We start from the raw sequence: 20,659 nt of genomic DNA on the forward strand, positions 1-20,659 counted from the left end.
CGGCAGCGAGGCGGCGGCCGCGCACGGGGCACCGGTGCCGCTCTCTGCCCGGCTCCGCGGCGGCCGGCGGAGAGGGGCGGCCGCTCCTCGGGCACCGCTCCCCTGCCCGCCCGGCACCGGGCTGCGACGCGGCGGGACCCACTGCCCACGCCCGCGACCCTCCGCGCAGCCGGGCGGGACCCTCCGCGCAGCCGGCCCCCGCCCCGGGCGCTACCCCCGCCCCCGGCCCTCCCCCGCGGCGGGGCTGGGGCAGGGGCTGGGGGCAGGGGCAGCGGCAGGGTCCGGCCGCCGTCGGGGCCTGCCCGGGGGGTGGCGGGGGCGGGGGGCGGCGCGGAGGCGGTGCCGGCCGCCCGCCCGCCTGGGCCGGCCCTCGGCAAGGGGGGGGGAGCACATATAGGCAGGGCCGCGGCGCAGAGGGGGAGGCGGCGGCGGGCAGCGGCGCGGAGCCGGGCGGGCGCCCCTTCCCCGCCGGCGGGCATCGGCCTGCCCTGAGCTGCTTCTCGGAGGGGAGCCGGCAGCGGGACCGCCGCCATGGGGTCTGGAGGCGGGCTGGGGCTGGCGGCGGTGCTGGCGGCCGCCGTGCTGTGCGGGCCCGGGGGTCTCGCCGGGCGCGTCCTCAGCGGTGAGTGCGCGGGGTCGGCGCCGGGGGCGGGCGGGCGGCGCGGGGCCGGATGGCGTCCGGCGTCGGTGCCGGGGCCGGTGTGGGAATTCAGCGCTCAGGGGAGCAGGAGCCACGGAGGGGAAGAGCTGGCACCGAAGCCACTCGTTAAATGACCCGCGTGTTGGGGGCGCGCCGCGAAATCGACGCCGGAGCGCGCCGCGAGAGCTGAGCTGGCCCGCCTCCGCCTCGGCGGCCACCGAGCAGCTGCCGCCGCGGCCCCGGCCTCTGTAAGCGTGCGCCGGCCCGGCGGGGCCGACCCGGGGCTCACCGGTGCACCCGTGGGAGCTGGAAGCAGCTATAGGCTTGGCTCTTCGGAGACGGAGAGCTAGGCTGTCCAACGTCTGCAGCACTCTCAAGTCCGTTCCTGCCAACGCGGCGTTGTCTTGCCCGGGCAGATTTTTAGACTCGATTGATTGCCTGCCTGCCTGCACAACGTAGCTCCGTTCTAATTGTTTGAAAAGATAGAGCGTGTACTTGCTACGGTGTCTTTCTGAGGAACAGCTCCCGTTGAGATTGGTTTGCGTCTCTACAGGAATACTTCTTCTTTGCCTGTAAAATAGTTAGGAGGAAAAAGCAAACTTTTAAGAGCATACGGCACAAATAGTTTTGTTACGTGTAGGTATAGCTACAACTCTCAAAACCGAGAGGAAGACAATACTTCAGAAATCTATATCTAACATTTGAGCTTAGGTTTAATTTAAGAGCTGTAGGATCACATTGTGTGTTTCCAGCACGCAGGTGCATAAGCTCAGAAGCTGCTAAATTCAATGAAAAGGCTATTTTTAATTGCGCTTTGGGTCAAACCCTCCAAGCTAAAGCTAACAGGCTCTCGGAGGCATGTTGCGTGCGCAAGCGCATCCATACATTTGTCTTGAAACAAAGATTTACACACTTGACTGCACTTGTTAACAAGTTATGTGTGTAAATTTCTGTACGTGCTTGTGAGAACATGTCTTTTTACAAACTGATTCCAGAACAAGCAAATTATTTGTATGCAATTGTTGCAGAGGCTGTAACGGTAGCATGTCAAGGAAACTTTTTTGTAGGCTTTTTTTGTAGCAAGCATTTAGTTGCTGAATTCAGATAATTTTCTTAGTTGCTGATGGAGTACAGTCACTGACCATTTTGGTGATGTCTTATTTGAAGAAAGTTCATATGCAAAACTGAGATGTGCTGTTGGGCTTTTGGTGAAACTATTATCTTCTAGGAAACAATAGCTAAGTAGCAGTACTTCCAACATTTTGAAAAAGCTTGCCTGCCTGAAGTGTACCCTGAAATATTTCCTCTACCTCTGTTACAATGTGAATTGTATAGTCCTATATATGATACAGCAAAGCTCTTAGTTTAACAATTTTTATGAATACTGTGTAACACTTGGGTTATTTTAAAAGGACTAGTGAAGATTACTCATCCATGAGATGCATTTTGCATTAGTAGTCTTAGTGCAGGAGTCTCATGTGTGGCTGAGGAAGCCCAGTCCCTTAATCTTTTAGCTGAAGCTTCTGCCTCTAAGTGACACGTAGTAAACTGAGTAAAGGTCCACCTTTTAAAACAATGTGCAATATGTGCATACTGCTTAGTCAAGCTGTTCCTAGATGCATGTAAGGCTATGGGGTTTTGAAGGAATACAGGCTCTACCCCATATTTCCCTGAAGTGTTTCAAAGCATGTGATGAATCTCGTGTCACTGTAATATGCAGCTGATACTTGGCTGGTAGAATACAGGAGAAGATTTTAAGCCACTTAGAGAAGGAACTATTTATGAAGTATCAAGTGTATTAGCTGAAGTTGTATTCATTAGATAAAGATTCTCTAGACAATAACAGGCAAAGATATTTAGTATGCTTATGCCAGAATATTTTGATATACTGGCACGAGAACTTTTTTTTTTTCCCCTCAAGGACCACACCCCTATCCTGCCCCCTGCACATGGATAGGTCTAGAACTAGTAGTAGTTGGCCTTTTTTCAAACAAGAAGTAGTACTGTTGAATTATTGGGCAATGTGTGCTGTCCACCTGACTTCCATCTAGTTTAGCTGTCGTCTATCTTATACAAGAACCAACAGTTTGGACTTAAACAGGCTTACATTTAAAATCATAAGTCTACATCTCAAACAGACCTGTTTCTGGAAAATTGCTAATTTATCAGTCATGATGCTCTGGAATAAATGGAAATCTCACTCCTCTCATTCTAAATAAGTTAAATATATAATCCCTATCACTCACATAGAAACTGTTCCTGAAACTGACTTGAGTGCTGGTTGGACCTTGTGGAAAGATTCCCATTTGCTGCAGTAAGTTTGCGGCAGATCTAGCAATAACTGCAAAATTGCAACCACTTTGTCCGCAGTGTCAAGAGGGCAGAGAAGGAAGGGTCTACCTTTTCAAAATGCCATTTCCTTAGGTAAGGTTTTTCTGTTTCTTTTTCCAAGTATGTTAATTTTCCTAGGATATAATTAAAATGATTATTTGCATCACACAATTCATATTTATGTGTTACTTCTTTGTCATCTTTAATTTGGGAGTTGTTGAAGAGAAGTAATACAAATGCTTTGTAATTTTTAGTGTAGTTAGATGGTTGTTTTGTGAGCAGTGCTCACAGCTCCAAATCAGAATATCTAGTGTTGCCAGAGAACTGATTCTTAAAGAAAAAAAAAAACAAAGCAGGCTCAGGAGAAACTGCTGAGTCTGCCTTGCTGTCCCATGACATCATGAAGAACATGAAGTGATGATAATGCAGTTTGCAAAGATGCAATTACTTTAAGTATCTATTGGGCAGGAGAGATGCAAGCTAATCTTATTACTAATCATTTAACAGCCTATGTATTAATCATAGATGTTGTAGTTTAATGACTGCCATTTGCTGTCTTTTTGTATTTCTATGGCTTTTTAAATTTTGCTTTTAGCTATTGCTATGCATCAATAGCAGATTAAATACTGATATGGTATTTTAAAGCAATATGTATCTGTTGGTGTAAAAGTATTTGGATATTTAAAACACTAAAGGAAGAAAAACATTTGGTGGGTCATGAAGCAACAGGAGTTGCCCCTAAATTATAGGCTTATCTGCTTCAGATGTCTTTAAGGATGGTGATATGTTCATTTGCACAGCTTATGACTGGTTTTGAGTTGATCATAAAATATTGTGAAGTAAGACAATTAAAGAAGTATCTTCATTGGTAATGAATTGAATAGAGATTACAAACCCTTTCTCAAAGGGCACAATTTAATTTAGTTCAATTGGCTTGGCCTGCTTATTACACCTGAATTTTGTCTGTCAGACTTTAAGCAGTTTCTGTAGATGAAACCTTCTACTGGTTGTGTGGGTTGTTCGTTTTTTTTGGGTTTTTTTGTTTTTTTTTTTTTTGGACATGGACTATTAATTTTAAGCTACGTTTGTAGCTCAGAATTTGAGAAAGTATAATTTGAAAAAACACTGCCGGTCTCATCTGCAGGATACATATGCAACGGCTGTGTATTGAACACAACATTTTGTTGTGAATGCCCAGCATTTGGTTCCATACTAGAAAAGCTTTTAATGGACATGCATGCCCACGTGGTACAAGATCTTTTTGTTCAGTTGTAGGTCTCAGTAATTATTAAAGCTGAGCCTTTGAGAACTGTAAGGGAAGTTGTGCACTACACTCACCTAGACTCCTTTATTAATTCCTCTCCTTATGTACCTATTCTGAGCAAAGTCGTCTTGGGGACAAATCAAAGATCTAGGCTCTTAAAGTGAAATGAGGTGATGACTCTTGGATATAATACAAGTTTCTAATAAACATGCCTTGCTCCTAACCAAGAAATTCCATAATACCCTTTGGAAAGACTCTTTATATTAGGTAAGCTGCTATGACTCATGGATGAGAACACAGTTTTGATAACCTGAGATGTGTGATGGTGGATGAGTCCTTATATAGCAGGGTAGAAATACCAAAGTACTTAAATCAGTTTCAGGAATCAGACTTCTATATTAGAGGCGATCCCCCTTGATCAACACTGTAAAGCTTACCTTGCCTATGGGGAACAGCTATGCAGGTTGGCCAGGCTGAGGCTCTGTTCAGGGGCTAAGGAAGGAGTGATGAAAAATTCTAGTGTTTTGTCTCAGGTGAGCATCCTACTTTTCCAGGAATACAACAATCTTGTTCAAAGGTAGAGTAGAGGAAGGCATTGCAATTCTCAAACTCATGATTGCCAAGTCCCAGGACCCCACTTGGCAAATGAGTGCAAGAGAAAATACCTACCATGGAGGGAGATATGATAGGTAACGTGTGGGACAGTATAGACAGTCTGCTTGTCTTTCACATGGCTTTTCTTGTTCCCAGTGAAACAAGGCTGGTGCGCTGTCCCAGGGTAGCATCTAGGTGCAAAAAAGTCTCTTGTCTTGTTGGTCATGTTCTGTACCTTGACTTCTCTGTAGTTCAGGTCTGATCCTGTGTAGATCAAAATTCTTGATTGTAACATTTGCAGGAAAACATGCTTTGGTTCATAAAGTGCTCTATGCAGCACTATTTTTTTTAAACTAATTCTCATAATGACTTTCTCTTTGCAAATCTCTCATGGATCAGAAAAGAATGTATAGTAGTAATGTGAAATAAGTAAGATGAAGCAATGACTTGATAGCAATTTCTACACTCTAATCCCATACTTATACCTGTAACTCACTAGTTGGGAATTTGAGTCTCTTGCTGAAGCAGTCCCCACTCCCACCACTGACAGACAGTAGGACCTTCACTTCCAAGCAATCTTAAGAAATACTGAGTCCTAACTAGACAGTTGGCAAGGCTCTGACTAAATCTAAATGTAGCCACAGAATACAGCTAATCACTCTAGGCTCACTTTATAAGCAGTGAAGGAAAAAAAAAAAATCAGTATTTTTAGAATGGGATTAATTTCATTTTAACATAGATCTTGAAAATACTGCAGATACACCCTAAAAATGCCTGTTTCATTCAGTTGTCTATGCAGTGAGGCAGCTCAGATATGGACAGGTACATCGTGAATAACTAAAGTTTGGTGAGATGAATCCCACTCTATATATCTCAAGTTTCTTCCCAAACAGGGTTGTATATATGTGATGTGAATGAACCAATTATGCTTTACCTCCATTTGACTTTATTATAAAGGATAATTTACCCCAAGAGAAAAATATTCTAACTTATTTCTCCTCCCCTTAAAGGTCCCTTCTAGTTTTGCCTTGAGTGAACTGCCACTAATTCTAAGATCCCATGTGGATTGGCTTTTCCCACTTTAGTAGAAGGTGAATGAGCAAGGGCTTGTGTGTTGCATTCTCTTTTAATTGTGGAACTACTGCAAAAAGATGGGCACTCTATTGCACTCTTGTACTGAGATGCATATAAGTTGTTCCATCCTAGGAAACTTAAAGTCCATAAACCAAGGAAATTAATATAATTTCACATCCATATATATATATAAATTTTGCTTACATCTGTGGCAAATACAGGTATCTTGGTAACAAATCCATGAAAATACACTTACTTGGAAAAAAAGCATTCAAATTTCACTGAAAGAGTAGGAGAATGGATGATGCTTGCTCTGGATAATGATAGATGAAGAGTGTATCTTAATGACTAAAGATTTATGAATTATTTCCTTCTAAAGACAAAAATAGGAAATGAGCAATCAGCACAAACTCTCAGAAGTCTTAAATTTATGCCTGTGAGAAATCCTGTTGAGGGAGTCTACTGATGTATATAAAATTAAGTATGTGTGAAAATGTTTGCTGGTTTGGAACAGTAGAATAAGATTATTCCCTCCCCCTCAGCTGGCACACATTATACTTAAGCCATTCAGACTCTACATTTTTTGTCAAGTCTATTCCACAACATGCTAACAACAACTTACTAGCTGCCATATTATGTCTGTCTTAAAAGTATCTGGGAAATCTGTTCTGATCTTCACAGCTACACAGAAAACTATTGATGAAGGAACTTAATTTGCCAGTCTTGCCAGTGTTTGTGTCAGTATTTATGCTTTTTTTTATTAAACAGCTGAAATGGTGGAACACTCTTGGTGTGTCTTTAGGCTGCGATATATAAAACATTTTTTATGTTAGAGTGTGTATAAGACTTTTCAGAAAAATGGAAACAATCAAGCAAAACCACTGCTAACAGCTTCAGCAGTAAGTGTTTTGTGGTGTGTGGTGTCTTTTTTTTTTTTTATGTCCTGGGTAAATAATCCACATCCTGGAGCAGACTGTAGAAGTGTAGATCTTTCTAACACATCATGTTTCCTCTTATTTTATATATGGCTCGAATAGGTTCCATTGACATTTGGGTGTTATCATTGGCCTGCCTGCTTGTGTCCATGGAATTGAATAGGGTTATTTATACCCATGAAGAGTGTTATACTCTGGGTAGTTTTGCTTTTTTTTTTTTTTTTTAACAAACATAATTCATTGTTAGGGAAACTGTGATCCTGAGTATATATTGCAAAAGAAAATGTTTGCGCTCCATGTCCTATGCTCATGGTGACTTTTTTCTTATTGACAGTTGAGAAGATGCAGATTGTACCACACTGAAATGCAAGCCTAGCATCTCTGTGGATGCCAGTGCTAAGTGTCTAAGTGCATTGTCCTCATCATGCTTGGTGATGCCAAGGAGCCTGCATTGCTCACAGTGGCAATGTTGCTAGACCTCTCAAAGAGAGACAAGGGAAAAATATAGGTCTGACAACAATCTCAGTTCCTTCTTGACATGGGAAAAGTGAAGACAACTTGCAATTTTTAGGGGGTTGTCTTAGCAACTATGTTGGCACTTTGCATGAACCCTTAGGACAGTGCAGGTGTGCACTGCCCCATTATAGAAGCAAGTGACTGTCTGCCATGATCAGGCCTGTGATATATACCCATAAAGTTCACGTGATCAGAAGAGAGGAAAACCGTTATTACAGGAAAAGCTAAATGGATCTCAGGCTTTAAATTTATGATGTGCTAGATATCTGAAAAAGAGCTGATGCCAAAAAATAAGTATGTTTCACTTAGAAGAAAGGAAAACTGTCAGGGCTTTAATGATCTGACCAGGGGGAAAAAAGAAGTACTTGGGAAATACTTTATAGATTTTTTTTTTTTTGACACTGACATATGACTCAAATCAGTGACTAAAACTGTTTCATTAAAGTGGATATTTATTTTCTAGTTGAAGACACTTACCCTGTATTGATTTACATAATTGTAATCGTATGTTTTCCTGCAAGGGTAATTGTGGATGGTGAAGTGTTGATTACCTTCTAATGAGATTTAGACATCAAGCTACTTCTTTACAGCTCCATTATCAGTGGCCTGAGATCCCTGCCATGTGTGTTATTTTCTTTGTGAAATGAGTCAATAATCCTATCACTGTTTGGTGAAGATGGCAGCCTTTTGTGCAGGCAGATATTCCAGTTCTCAGTACATCAAGAATGAGCCTGTGCCTGAAACACCACAACCCTGATTTTGAAAATCCAGACAAACTTGTAGTCTGCCTCTGGGGAAGACAAATCCTCCCAGTGCTTTATTTAACACAATGACAGACTTATCTGTTTTGCAGGACAAGGAATCCTTGCTTGCATATTCCCAACGCCTAGAACAGTGCATGTTCTGAGGACATAAAGGCTTTAACAAACCTCCCAGCAAATAATCTATTTAGATCAAGACTTGTCATGAGTGTTCATATGTATATTTTTTTTTAAGCACCTACTTTATTAACCAGCTATCTTGCTGCAATATGCAGGGAAGCTATCAGATTTCATTTTAATTGTATTTGTATTCAGCCAGATGGCAAAATTCAGGTGTTAGTGATAAGCAGTATTCTTTAATACTCAAATCAGCACTGCCCAATGCTCTTTTACAAACAGACTGCCTCCTTCCTGATTGCTTGGTTTTGTAAAAGTGTAGCTATTGTGGGTCTACTGAGAACAGTTGTTATTCAGGAATAATCAAGTCAACTCCTTGTCCCCAAAAGTGCTTGGAAACACAATAGCATAACTAGTAAAGGCTGAGGTGCAGGTGAAAACTCAATTTCAACAATAAATGAACTGAAAATCACTTCCCATGGCAAAAGAGAAAATAAAGAAGACAGGGACTGAACTGGGACAAATGCTTCTTGTGTAGCTTTGTATTCTGCATAACTACTAAATCTCTGTATGAATGGTATGATACAGTACTTTTTTTACTTACAACCTCCATTGTCCCCTGTTTACCCTTTCTGCAGGAGTTGCATTAACCCTAGAGATGGCTGTTTGGCTGAAGTCTGAGGGCCTCTATCATCATCTTTGCTAATTCACAAGATATAGGATGGTTAATGGCTAAAGATAGATTCTGTCCTGTCTTTGAGAGAATAGAAGGAATTTGCCTTTTAGCTATCATTTTATATATGCTATCTAAACGTCTATAATTTTTACATGCTAATGCCTAAGAATTTAGCAAGAAAGGGACTCCATTATGACAAGTATTGTAAGAAGACTGGCTAATAGATCAGTTTTTTTAAGAGAGGTTGGGGCTGGCCACTATTAAGCCACCTTAGACATTGTCTACATGCTAATTACTATATGATATGATGTATACAAACTGTCTGCCTGTACACATATCTACCTGAAGTACAGCTACTTAATAGGCAAATGTGATCCTCAGTTATTATATATAAGCCCTTAAAAGGAACTTGGAACCTTTGAATTTTTTTCACAAAAGAAAAATCACTTTAGAGAAACTGTATTATGAGAATTAAGCATAACCCCTAATCCAGAAAAAGTATGAATCGGTAATGAATGTCTCTTCTCTTTGCAGACTTGGTTATTAGGAGGGTGGGAGGAAAAAGTACCTGTTAAATTATGGAAGAGTTAGCTATGAAGATATTAGTACAGATACAGGCTGGCATATTATCTGTATAGCAGTTTGTATTTGAATGGCAAATTTGTGAGCACGCGGAATTCCTTAAGCTGCTCAGGAGCATGAGCTGAGCAACAGCTGTGATTTGAATACTGACTCAACTAGAGAATGATGTGTCTTCAGTATTACAAACTTTGGGAGAGAAGATGGTAATTTGCTTTTATCATAAATGAAGGCAGAACATAATTATGAAGGCTTATCACAGTAGTATTTTTTTTAAAGAGTAGTATGAATCATCAAAAAAACCAAATTAAATTCACTAGATGGACACAAATATGATGCAGTAAAACATAACAACAGTAACATAATATATCAAAACATGACCAGCAGCTAAACCCAATCAAGGGCAATTGACAGGACGCATCAGCTTTGAATCAAAATGTGATTAGGAAAATTTAATACCTTTTAGCCTCTTACTGGCCACATTCTGAAGTGCATTACTGGGACTTGGTGTGGAGCACCCTGTGACACAGGGACACGTGAAAACAAATTGTTCCCAGTGTCCTGCATGCTGGTTACACAGCCCCTGAGGTCAATGTGCTCACACAAGCTCAAGACCAAGACTAGTCTTTAACACAAGCAGAGAAGTATTATCTAGCCAGTGGAATATTTTGGTTAATTTATGTAGATTTCTGTCTTGCTATTATTTCATGATCACTTTCCCTTAAGGCCTTGTGTCTTTATTTTGTTACTTTATTTTCAGAGGCCTCCGTCAGCCTCATGCTGACCTCTGGGACTCTGATTAGTGTTAAATATGTCATGTTCCTTTGTACAAAATGTTCCTTTGTTTCTGCTGAATCTATTATCTTGGGAAGAAAAAAGTCACAGTATGAAAACATAATGGACTGCAGGCTTTGTGCATTCCTTTGTTCTTTCCTCACATATGCTATGCATGTGCAGCTGCTCTTCCCAACTAATCTAGGTGGTTGCTAATGGTAGCAGACCCTGGACTGTAGGTTAGTTTATGAGGTGCAAGAGGAAGAGCGATGGGATTTACCAGTAGCGAGCTTATCTTCTACCTGACATCTTCAAAACCTCCAGCTGAGTCATATGTGTTATTCAAGATAACTTTTGTGCCCCTCATGGCCTGTGGGGGTGTAGTTAGGACTGAGCCTGATGCTCTCAGGGTGAGTCTTTGAGCTGGGTACTTTTGCTTCTAAATGATATTTTGCTATAACTTCTGTCACGACAGACCTAAAGGAACTTAGTATTTCTGTTTAATTAAGCATCATTTTTAAAACATAATGGAGATACAATGGATTGAAATACCAGCTGAGAATTTGCTTTTTCTCCTTTTCTTGAAGGAGATTGGGTTTTTTGTCCTGCAGAATTATCTGCTGAAAATTTTTAACTACATATCAAGTATTTCAACTAAAAGCTATCTTTGTTTTAATGTTAATGTCAAAACATTTTACTATGGAACTGCTGTGTGACACCCAAAGATGAAAACTGATCCATATGGATGGAAATGGTAACTAGCACTTCTGAGAGCAAGTACTTGCTTTCTTCAGCTAACAGGGTGGTGAGACAAAGTGAGTGCAAGGGAATTTCAGCCAGTTCAGGTTCTCTGCAGTAGGCAACTAGAGCTGCTAAGGCTAAGGGAACAGGGCCAGAGCTATCTTGTATGGCTGGTGTACACAGGAGGGGTAGAAAGAACAAACCTGGAGATGTTTCCATTAAGGAAACAGGGGAGACCTAATCTTGCAGTTTTGCAACTGGGAAAAGACAGAACTGTCTTTGTCAGTTAGTTGTTGCTTCAACACAGCACTCTTCCCTCAACAGGCAAGAAAGCAGTTGTTGAGAACATAAGGTGTTGTTGAGAATGTAAGGTGTGGGTTGAGGACACCAAGGCAAGCGCGTGTTTTGCCTATTGCTGTGCCTGCTTCTGACCAGGGTCTGGGCTGTTCTGCTTCGGTGAGGGAAGGCGGGTCAAGGATTAAGGAGCTGATATACTCCATGAAAGGAAGGTTATAAGCACTCCACCTTCACATCTGTGGATAGCCAGGCAGGGTTGGTTGAAACCTTAACTTGTCTGAGCATTTGTAAGGGAAAACAGTAAGAATGAGTTCTTAGATCTTATTAAATTAATTAGTTAGATCTTTGGTCTCATGCTGAAGGGAGGACTAAATATAATAATATGCTTTTCTTTTTTTTCCTTTCTGGATGCCCTGTAATGAAACAATGTTTTCGTTCATGTTTTCTTTCATCTCTCAAGCAGCATAGGGCAGATTTTGTGGAAAGGTTGTAAAGGCCTAACTTGCCTATATTTATTCACGTGACGTAGATTCTTAGCCTGATTCATTCCAATAGACTTGCTTACAAATCTAGTTTCTAGTCAATTGTGACAGAAAAATTGGAATTCAATTTATACAGTTGAAATAGCAGATGTTGCTTTAGAATTAACAGTGGAGTCTTGTCTGCTGCCAAAATGTTAGAAGAAGGTAAAATAGCCCATAGCTAATGTTTCCATGCTTATCTTGTCTGCTGTAGAATGTGGTCCATTCTGTCATTTTTCACTGGTAAATTATTTCTGCTTTGTAGTTCAGAAATTAGTAGTGAGAGAAAGCTGTAAAAAATGAAACTTGAAAACTTGACATCTCATCGTGTTCCAAGAAGAGCACTAAAACGTTGACTGATTTGCCAGCTATTAAAGGCACAACTGCAGATTTGCATTAACACATTGAACTAACTCTGCTACAGCAGATAAAAGTCGCCTTCAAAAGAAGAAAGAAAAGATTCAGAGAAGGTCATTGTCTAAACACAGGGACTAAATTAACTAGGAAAAAAAATTTCACAGCTTCTTGCAGAAAGCTTACTACTCTGCATCACATACTTCATTCACACCAGATGGGTCTTAATGCCAAATATTTCTTGGTTTCTTGCTGTTTTCTCTGTTGTTTTCTAGAGGTATATTCTTGCACGAATGATCAGCCTGTAAGGAGGAAATTATTTCTTTTGCCACAGGTGTAGAGAGCAACAAACGAAAGTAGTAATTTAGGAGTTGGATTGTATGCAAATTTTCACTTGTTCAGTTCTTTCACTTTATAATACTTGATTTTAGAGTTATTTAACCCTGCACAAACATCTGCATTAGCAATGGTATCCTCAAAAATTATTCAGATCAGTTTAGGGGAAGAAAAAAAAAAAGTCTGCACAAAAAGTTTCAAGATTTTAACTAACTAACCCTTTCAGATAAACCCTTAGGTACAGCTTGGGCCTTCACAGCTGTATTCTGGGTAGATCCAAGAGGGCTTCCTGCTCCAACTGCACAACAACAGCAAGCTGTTACTGGGCACCCATTAGGGACTGCAGTGGCATCTATTGAGCAACTCTGCTGTCACTGTGCATCACAAGTGCCTGTCCTCCTCCTCCCTGCTCTGTACAGTCCCACCTGGTTTCCTCAGCTTGGTGTGGGTGATGGAGCTGAGCCTTCACACTGATACAACCTCTGTATTGGACCAGTGTACAGCACAACTTGGGGCTTATGGACGCGAACCTTATAGCAGCTCAGAAACAGCACGTGCCATTTGGCAATGTGAGTGTCTGTGCAGCACCTGACTGCGAGATAAGTACCCTGAAGAAGCTTGGTCTGTTAGCCAGCAAGGACCTGGTTGTCCTGGTGGAGAGGTCATTTGATTCAGGTTTTGGGAGAGTCACGTAAGAGCAGAGACTGTGTATGAGAACAGAGAGTGAAGGGGGCACTTCAGCCACCCGAGACACATACAGGAAAGGAGAGCCGATGTCTTTATTACGGATGGAAAGCTAGCTATTTTCCCATGAAAGGGAGGCACAGCACGGGAATTGAGACCAGTAGTGGTGAGCCCACTTGTCTCAGTGGATTGAACGTTCCTGCATAACTGAAATCATGGCAGGGGTATTTTGATATCTGAATTTGCTCATAACTTACTACTTGGTGTCATGGAGGACTATGTGCACAGAATGAAAGGAATCATGAGTTTATTTCTAAAAATTGTCTGGGAAACAAAAAGAACAAGAAAATGGACAAAGGATTCTCCATAAATCTGCATATTCATCTTGAATTAATGCTAATCCAATCTTTAGTTACAGGGAGAGGTTTGGTCCCTTTTCCTTGTAAATGATTAGTGTCCTGCATAATTCAGTGCTAGCCTTTGGATGTTTGCACTGTTATGTATATATGTGTACTCTGGCAATAAGCCATTGTCACTCACCCAGTGGTGAGGATCAAAATGTTGATCAGGTCCTCCTTCACTGTGCACTCTGTCCTGTCAATGAGACAGAGCTCCTGGGGAAAATAAAAAGGTGATGATCATGTTAACAAAATGTGAATTGCAGTGTTATAGATTAAGGGAATGAGCTCTGATTTCACATGAAGCTTTCATTCTTGCAGTTCCCACTTTTGAGCATTTAGAGTTATCACTTTGTTACTTTGATAACAGCGGTATTTTTTTCTTTTTGTTCAAAGAAGTCTTATGAAGAAACCTATTATTTTATATGCATCTCTAACAAAGGGTTTGCCCCTTGATTCTTTAGCACCATTGCTCAGCTAGGGCAACGGCTCTTAACTACATTCATTGATAGCAAGGCTCTTAACCTCTATGAGTAAAGGGGAGTGGCAGGAAAGGAATTTGGGCACACACAATGTTGTAAGGACATTATCAGAGAAAGTCCAAATAGGTGCTCTCTTCCTGATCTCAGAGCCTGGCTCTTTCCATGGATATATGTGGCACAAGCTTGTCCTTACATTAGGTTATTCTTGTTCCTGTATTATTTTGGCAGATTACTGATAAACAAGGGACTTTTCAGAAGTGTGTCTGCCAAGCCGAAGTAAGAATGAGACCGCAAAGATGTTTCTCTTACTGACAGTCCTTCTCCCAGATGAACTTTAATAGGATATCATAAAGAAAAGGTTTCAGAGATTTATTTTTGAGAAAGATTACAGGAATTGTAGGAAACACTAGAAAACTAAACATAGTTTATCCCTACTGCCCCTATAATTTAGCTTTCCACAATAAAAAAGATCCCCAAAATAAAAGTTACTTTAAGATTTAGCTAAAAGTCATGAGGCGATCCTGTTTTTATGTTCCTATATTCATGCAGCTTTGATACAGTCTGCTTATTGTCTGCAAATACTTGAAACTATGTTCTGTGCAAATGTAGAGAAGTCTTCAGTCGGCTCTTGTGCTGTATGCAATCTGCTATGAGAAGTATGCTACTTGTCATTAAATACAAAAATGAAGCAACACTAAATAAAGAAGAATTAACTTTATTGTACCTTTTAGGCTTTTTGTTCATGTCTATGTTTATTCTTTGTGTATAAAAAAACCATTGGCTTAAAAAGCTTAAGTACAGCTTAAATTACAGGAGGATGTTGCTGTTTCCCAGTGAAAAATTACAACTTCTCTTTTGACAGGATAAAACCTGTTCAGAGGTAAAGCCAAAGGGTTGTTTACATGAGTCATGTATCTGGGTTTGCTTAAGAGTGAGAGTAAATATAAGATTTTCAAATGCAAAACTGACATGGTACAATAAAATATTGTCCTTGCCAAATTTTCCAGTAAAATGATAAAATTTGTTGATTTCTAAACAATCTAGATAATGTCTGGTGGTTCTTATTACTTTGGTATCCTTTAGTAATTCTTAGTTAGCAAAATAAACTCTCCTACTTTTCTTCTCCAATGATAATTTTCCATATTGAAAAAACTTGATTTTTTAAAAGAGATGGTTAGCTTACTTCCTTACATTTAGAACCCTTCTCCTGTCCCTAAATAAACATATGGAGTTCAGTTGCAGCTGATGAGTTTGTTCATTCCACACCTTGCATATGTTGAATAAACTCAAGAGAATCTCACTAGTTCAAGATGATGATAATTATTTTTCCTTTTTATGAAAAAAGGTATGTTTCTTTCTCAGTCAAAGAACTGGAAGGAATAAACATTATTTCTTCATTTGGCCTTTGATTCTTTCCACAGACATAACTCTGAAGGGCAAAGGAAAACCAGCGTAAATGCAGTAGATCTAGTGCTTTTTGAAAGCATCACAAGGCTTCTTTATGGTATCTGGATAGTGTTGTGATATCTACTAATATCTGGAGTTTCTGTTGGCTATGTTAAGAGTGTGGCCAGCACCTCCAGTCCCAGGACTCTCTCCTGCCTGGCTGCTGGTGCCCATCCTGGTTCCCAGGGCCTCTGTCTGAGCTGAGGGATGTGGCTGCTGCTTTCCCCTTTGCTGGTTCAACCAGTAGCAAAGCTGAGCAGCTATGTCAGTGCCACACAGACAGGACACTGACACGGCTGTCACACAGATTGCCACAAGCAAGGTGCTGTCTTCAACAGTACCCAAGTGCAGGACCTACATAAACATAGGCAGCCAAGTCCCCTCCTCCTCCTCAGCTGGCAGAGATAGAAGGTCACTAGGGAAGGCACACATGCAGAGGCACACACACCTGTTTTACAGGCGACTGGCCCCTTTTATGCCCCTTTCTGTCTATTCCCCCTTTGCTCCTCCCCATTCCTTAACCCTGCATGGTCCCTCATCAGATTGCATAGGCCCACCAACCCCCCCAAGATCCTCATCAAGTTGCAAAATCCTATTTGCCTGCATTATCTAGATAGCCCACCAATTAGTGTGTCTGATGAGGTGGGGTTTTTTTTCATGTTTTTCTCCATTATGTTTTCCTGCTGTATTTGTGTCTGTATATTTCATTCCTTATTATTCCTTTTTGCACTGAAAAAGTCATCAACCAGATACCCTTAAAGGGGCAGACACTCTCCTTCCACATACCCTTACAGGTGGTACTTAGACACATTATAGCAAAGAGTAGCTATGAGGTCCTTGTGAATACAGCCTTTCAAGTCTAGATAGCAGAATCAAGAAACTGCTAGCTGCTTCTTGCCACTAAAATTGAGAATTTAAAACATTTGTTTCTGATCAAATAGCTTTGATTACAAAATAAAAGTGGAGTTGGTCCATTAGTATGAAATAGTTCAGAAAATACCCTCCAAACATCCTGGCTTTAACAGAGGGGCCTGATGGTACAGTCATTAAAGTAGAGAATATTTTTCTAGAAGTTAGTGGGAATCATCAGTGTCTTGTAGAGTTTCACAGGCCTTGGGAAGAAAGCCATAGATTCCCATGAACTGTATGATGTTTGCAATTCAAATTAAAGCTAAGGCTTTTAGCAGTGTCAGTGTATCGCCATGAGTCCTTTCAGATGAGGGCACAAGAAAAAAACCTACTGTCTTTCTCCATCACTGTATGCATACTGTGCTTTTTTTTTTTTTTTTTTTAGTTGTGATATTTGTTACTATGCTCTAAACACTCTCATATTTATATTTTTCAGGTCAAAAGGTGTGCTATGGTGACTTCAAGCATTCTTGTTACAAGTTAGCTTATTTCCAGGACTTGTCTAGACGTGTGGGCTTTCAGGAGGCCCGTCAAGCTTGTGAAATTGATGGTGGGGCTTTACTGAGCTTGGAAAGTGAAGCCGAGCAGCAGCTAATAGAAAACATGTTACAAAACCTCACTAAATCAGGCTCTGGGATTTCTGATGGTGATTTCTGGATTGGGTTGTGGAGAAGTGGTGACGGACTAGCCACCTCAAGTGCTTGCCCTGATCTCTACCAGTGGGCTGATGGAAGTATTTCACCATTCAGGTAAGTCTGTAAAACTGCTTATTGAGAAGGTTTCATGGAAAGAAATGGAGAGTGAAATGCCCGGCAAGTCAGGTCTTCTAGAAAGAAGCTTGAAGACTTGCTGCCCCATGAGGTTAGTAGCTTCCCTCCTTAACATCTCCAGCTAAAGGGGAGCTGGCAACCAGGGTTTTGAATCTGTAGCTGTAAAAGCATGGCATAGCGTGGCTTCAGCCTACAATTTTCTTTCCTTCCATCTCAGGAGTTTGCCTCTGTATGGCTTTTGGAGGTTTTTCTGCCACACACACAGTCTTTAAGATACGGTCTGAAAGCAGGCAGACAAGTTCTGCAAGACTCTGGCTGCTTCAAATCAGGGAGCCAGCCACTAAGTAAATTAATGCATGTTATTTAGTGTAAATTATTCTGTTTCTACCCTGTCTTTTGAAAAGCCTTTAATTTCCTGATTAAGCCAAAGACCAGAGTAGCAGCAGGACAAAGGGACAGGTAAGAGTCAGATAGGAAGGAAAACAAACAGGTAGCAGAGCAGTAGGGTGTTGTTTCTGCAGAGGTGCTTTGACTGGTCAAAATCTTTTTTAAGATGCAGAGATGTGGAGCCCAGGCCCTAAAGTCCTTTCACAGAGGAGTTGTGGGAAATGCAGCATAGCTTTGAAGAGGATGGGGCCACTGGGGCTGACACATCTTCACTGATGTAAACTCCTTTTCTTGTCATCCTGATGAACCTTACCTTCAAAATTTGAAAGTTTGTCTTTATGTGTACCACTAGAAATTGGTATACAGATGAGCCTTCCTGTGGAAGTGAAGCCTGTGTTGTGATGTATCATCAGCCAACTGCAAACCCTGGTCTGGGAGGGCCATACCTTTATCAATGGAATGATGATAGATGCAACATGAAGCACAATTTTATCTGCAAGTATGGCCCAGGTAGGTGAAACTAGTTATATTTCACAGGTGGGACACTTGCTTAGAAAAATAATTGCTTCTTGTTTTGTGAGGGAATTTACAAATGTCTTGTGGCCTGCTGTACTGACTCCTTTGATGTGTGAGTGCCTGAGCTGACATTAACAGGGGATGTAATATAGCAAATCTAGTGATAATTTAAACCTATCTGTATCCAATAAGAATGTTTTCAAGGTTAGCTTCACTATCATGCATTCTCAGCTTTACTTTGATTTAACTCATTCACTAGTTATTTTATTTTCCACAAAGTGTTTTAAGTGGCCATTTGCTACTTCCCTCGCTCGCTATCAAGTAGAATGACCAAGATATCTCTTGGTCCTACTGTAAAAAAAATTACACTGTCCTTGTAGTTGCAGACCTCTGCCATTTTATACCAACTTAAGTTTGATGGCTGTTTCAAAAGTTTTGGCTTAAAGAATGAGGTCTAGAACAGCAGGAAGAAAATTCTGCATTCATGCCTGTAGATTTATAGATATGAAAAGCAGATGCACACTAGTTCAGATGGTGACAGAAAAAGCCAGTTCTTAGACAATTTGGCTGTACTTCCAGACATGACATATGTCAGTAGAGGAAACATGAACTACAAACTAGAACTTTGTGCAAACAGAAAAAGGAGGTGAAAAGTAAACTTTCAAGTTGAGCCTGTAGCAGTTTCTACTTTTGGTGGTACTTACAGTAAAAGAAAACATATTTTTCAACAGGATTATGCAAGTATTTTCAAATGATTGATGGTGTGTCTGCTTTTCAAAAGCTAAGCTGAAAGTCAGAATGCATATCAAATCCTACTCTTAGCAGCTATTTGATTTACCTAATTCTGCAGTTTCCTGCCTGCTTTATGCTCACGATCTAGCAATAATCACACTCTTTGTAGAGATCCATCTGTCTGTAGAGATTCAGGCTATCTTCTTCCTCTGATTTTGGTGGATATATAGCTTTCTCACTGTCTAATATCATAATGAGGATATTAATGGCAATTAATATTGCAAGCAAGTATTATATACTTGGAAGGCTTGATATACCCACACATTTTACCCCCCATGGCCTCCCAAATCTGTTCCTGCTTCTAAAATTATTAGTGACTATCACTATCTTAAGGTGCTCAGTTATCATCTTGGTCACATAGGCAGTTCAAGGAACTGTGATGTATACAATTTTATCACTTTTACAACTGATCACAATTATTTTGAAATAAGAGAACACAATAAAAATGTTTTAAGTTGTTAAAATAACAACATTTTTATGTCAGAAAATACAGGTTTGATTAAAAGGGCTCAGTTTCAAGTATATTTCATAACTTTAAAACCAAACAAATTTAAGTGAAATAATTATTCTGTAATAGTGAACTACTTACCATTCTAGTTGAGATGTGATAAAGAATTGCTTTTTCCCTATTGCTTTCACCATCTGAAAAAATGCCGGGTATTTTGGATTGGCAGAAAACAAAGTGATAACAGTAACAATGAAAATGAATTCATATTTCTTTCACTATGTAGAAATAGATTACTGGTGTATAATGAGGCATATAATAAGGCAAACAATATATAGGTAGATTATTATTAGGACTGACATTGTCATGAAGCTAAATACAGTACTACTGAATTGTATCTATTTTTCAAGCTGTTGGAATTGTGCTCTTTAGCAAAACAGACTATTCTTCAGAAATATGTTTTTCTATCACATGGAGAAGAGGAGTAGATACATAAATGTATATAAATAGGTATATGACATTTCTTTCACTGCCTGAAGAAAGTACCACAGTGTTTGTAAGAAAATTACATTTGCTGTATAAAATCTAGTGAGACTTACAAATGCCCTTCCTCCCCCACCCCAAATCACTGTAATAGCTTCAACGTCAGCCATTTGCAATACAAAATGCATCCATTTTACCAGGAGTATTAAAGTGCCACACGCATATTGAATTTCACTTTATCTGAGTATATTGTTTTTCACAACTTTCCTGTCTGTTTTGAGTATATGGTGTATGATACTAGTCACAGACCAAAACACATAGGTTTGTAGGTGACCATGATGAAGTTGTATCTAATTGTATCAGTGGCAAGTTCAGGGCAGTGAACTTATTAGGCAGTCTTACTCAAGCAGCAACTACATTTCTGGTAGTCACTTCCATTTTTCTAAGCCATTTTTATAGTACCTCCCTTGACAGTATTTACTGTTGGAGTGTTCAGTCTGGCTTTAGATCATATTGATCATTCAGCGATCTTAAATTTAATTATAGGTTGGTAATTGCAACCACATTTAGTTCCTGTCCAGCTCCTGTAGGTTTGATTATGCAATCAAATTAAAAACTCATCTCCTCTTCTGCAGTCTAGAGCCAGCAACTCAGTTCTTGTGGTATTTTGATATCTTTGTATATGGCCAAACGTAGCCAGTTTTTACCAGAGTAGTTGAAATAATTGCCTTTGTTCTAGTAGGCTTTATTGCTTCTTTGATTTCTCCCAGCATTTTGTGTGTATCAGGACACTCGGAACTGCAGGCTCATAGCACTATTATGTTAATATAATCTTAC

The 20,659-nt window shown here is 40.4% G+C and overlaps 1 protein-coding gene across 13 annotated transcripts in view; it reads left to right on the forward strand.

Moving 5' to 3' along the window:
• The first annotated feature begins 428 nt into the window (after positions 1-428).
• Positions 429-20,659, forward strand: part of CHODL (chondrolectin) — a 38,083-nt gene continuing 17,852 nt past the window's right edge. For 12 of the 13 annotated variants that reach the window (XR_003924342.2, XR_003924343.2, XM_030020548.2 and 9 more), the window contains exons 1-3: positions 429-622; positions 16,866-17,178; positions 17,939-18,096. Coding sequence is in view for 10 of the 13 variants with exons in the window: in XM_030020548.2 (XP_029876408.1) it covers positions 532-622; positions 16,866-17,178; positions 17,939-18,096 (562 nt within the window). In the remaining 3 variants the exon portion in view is untranslated. Of the gene's footprint in view, positions 623-16,865; positions 17,319-17,936; positions 18,097-20,659 lie in introns of those variants that run through there. The other variant, XR_003924344.2, reaches the window with a different exon arrangement.

Source organism: Aquila chrysaetos, chromosome 7 (assembly GCF_900496995.4).
Source record: "Aquila chrysaetos chrysaetos chromosome 7, bAquChr1.4, whole genome shotgun sequence".
NCBI classification, from domain to species: domain Eukaryota; kingdom Metazoa; phylum Chordata; class Aves; order Accipitriformes; family Accipitridae; genus Aquila; species Aquila chrysaetos.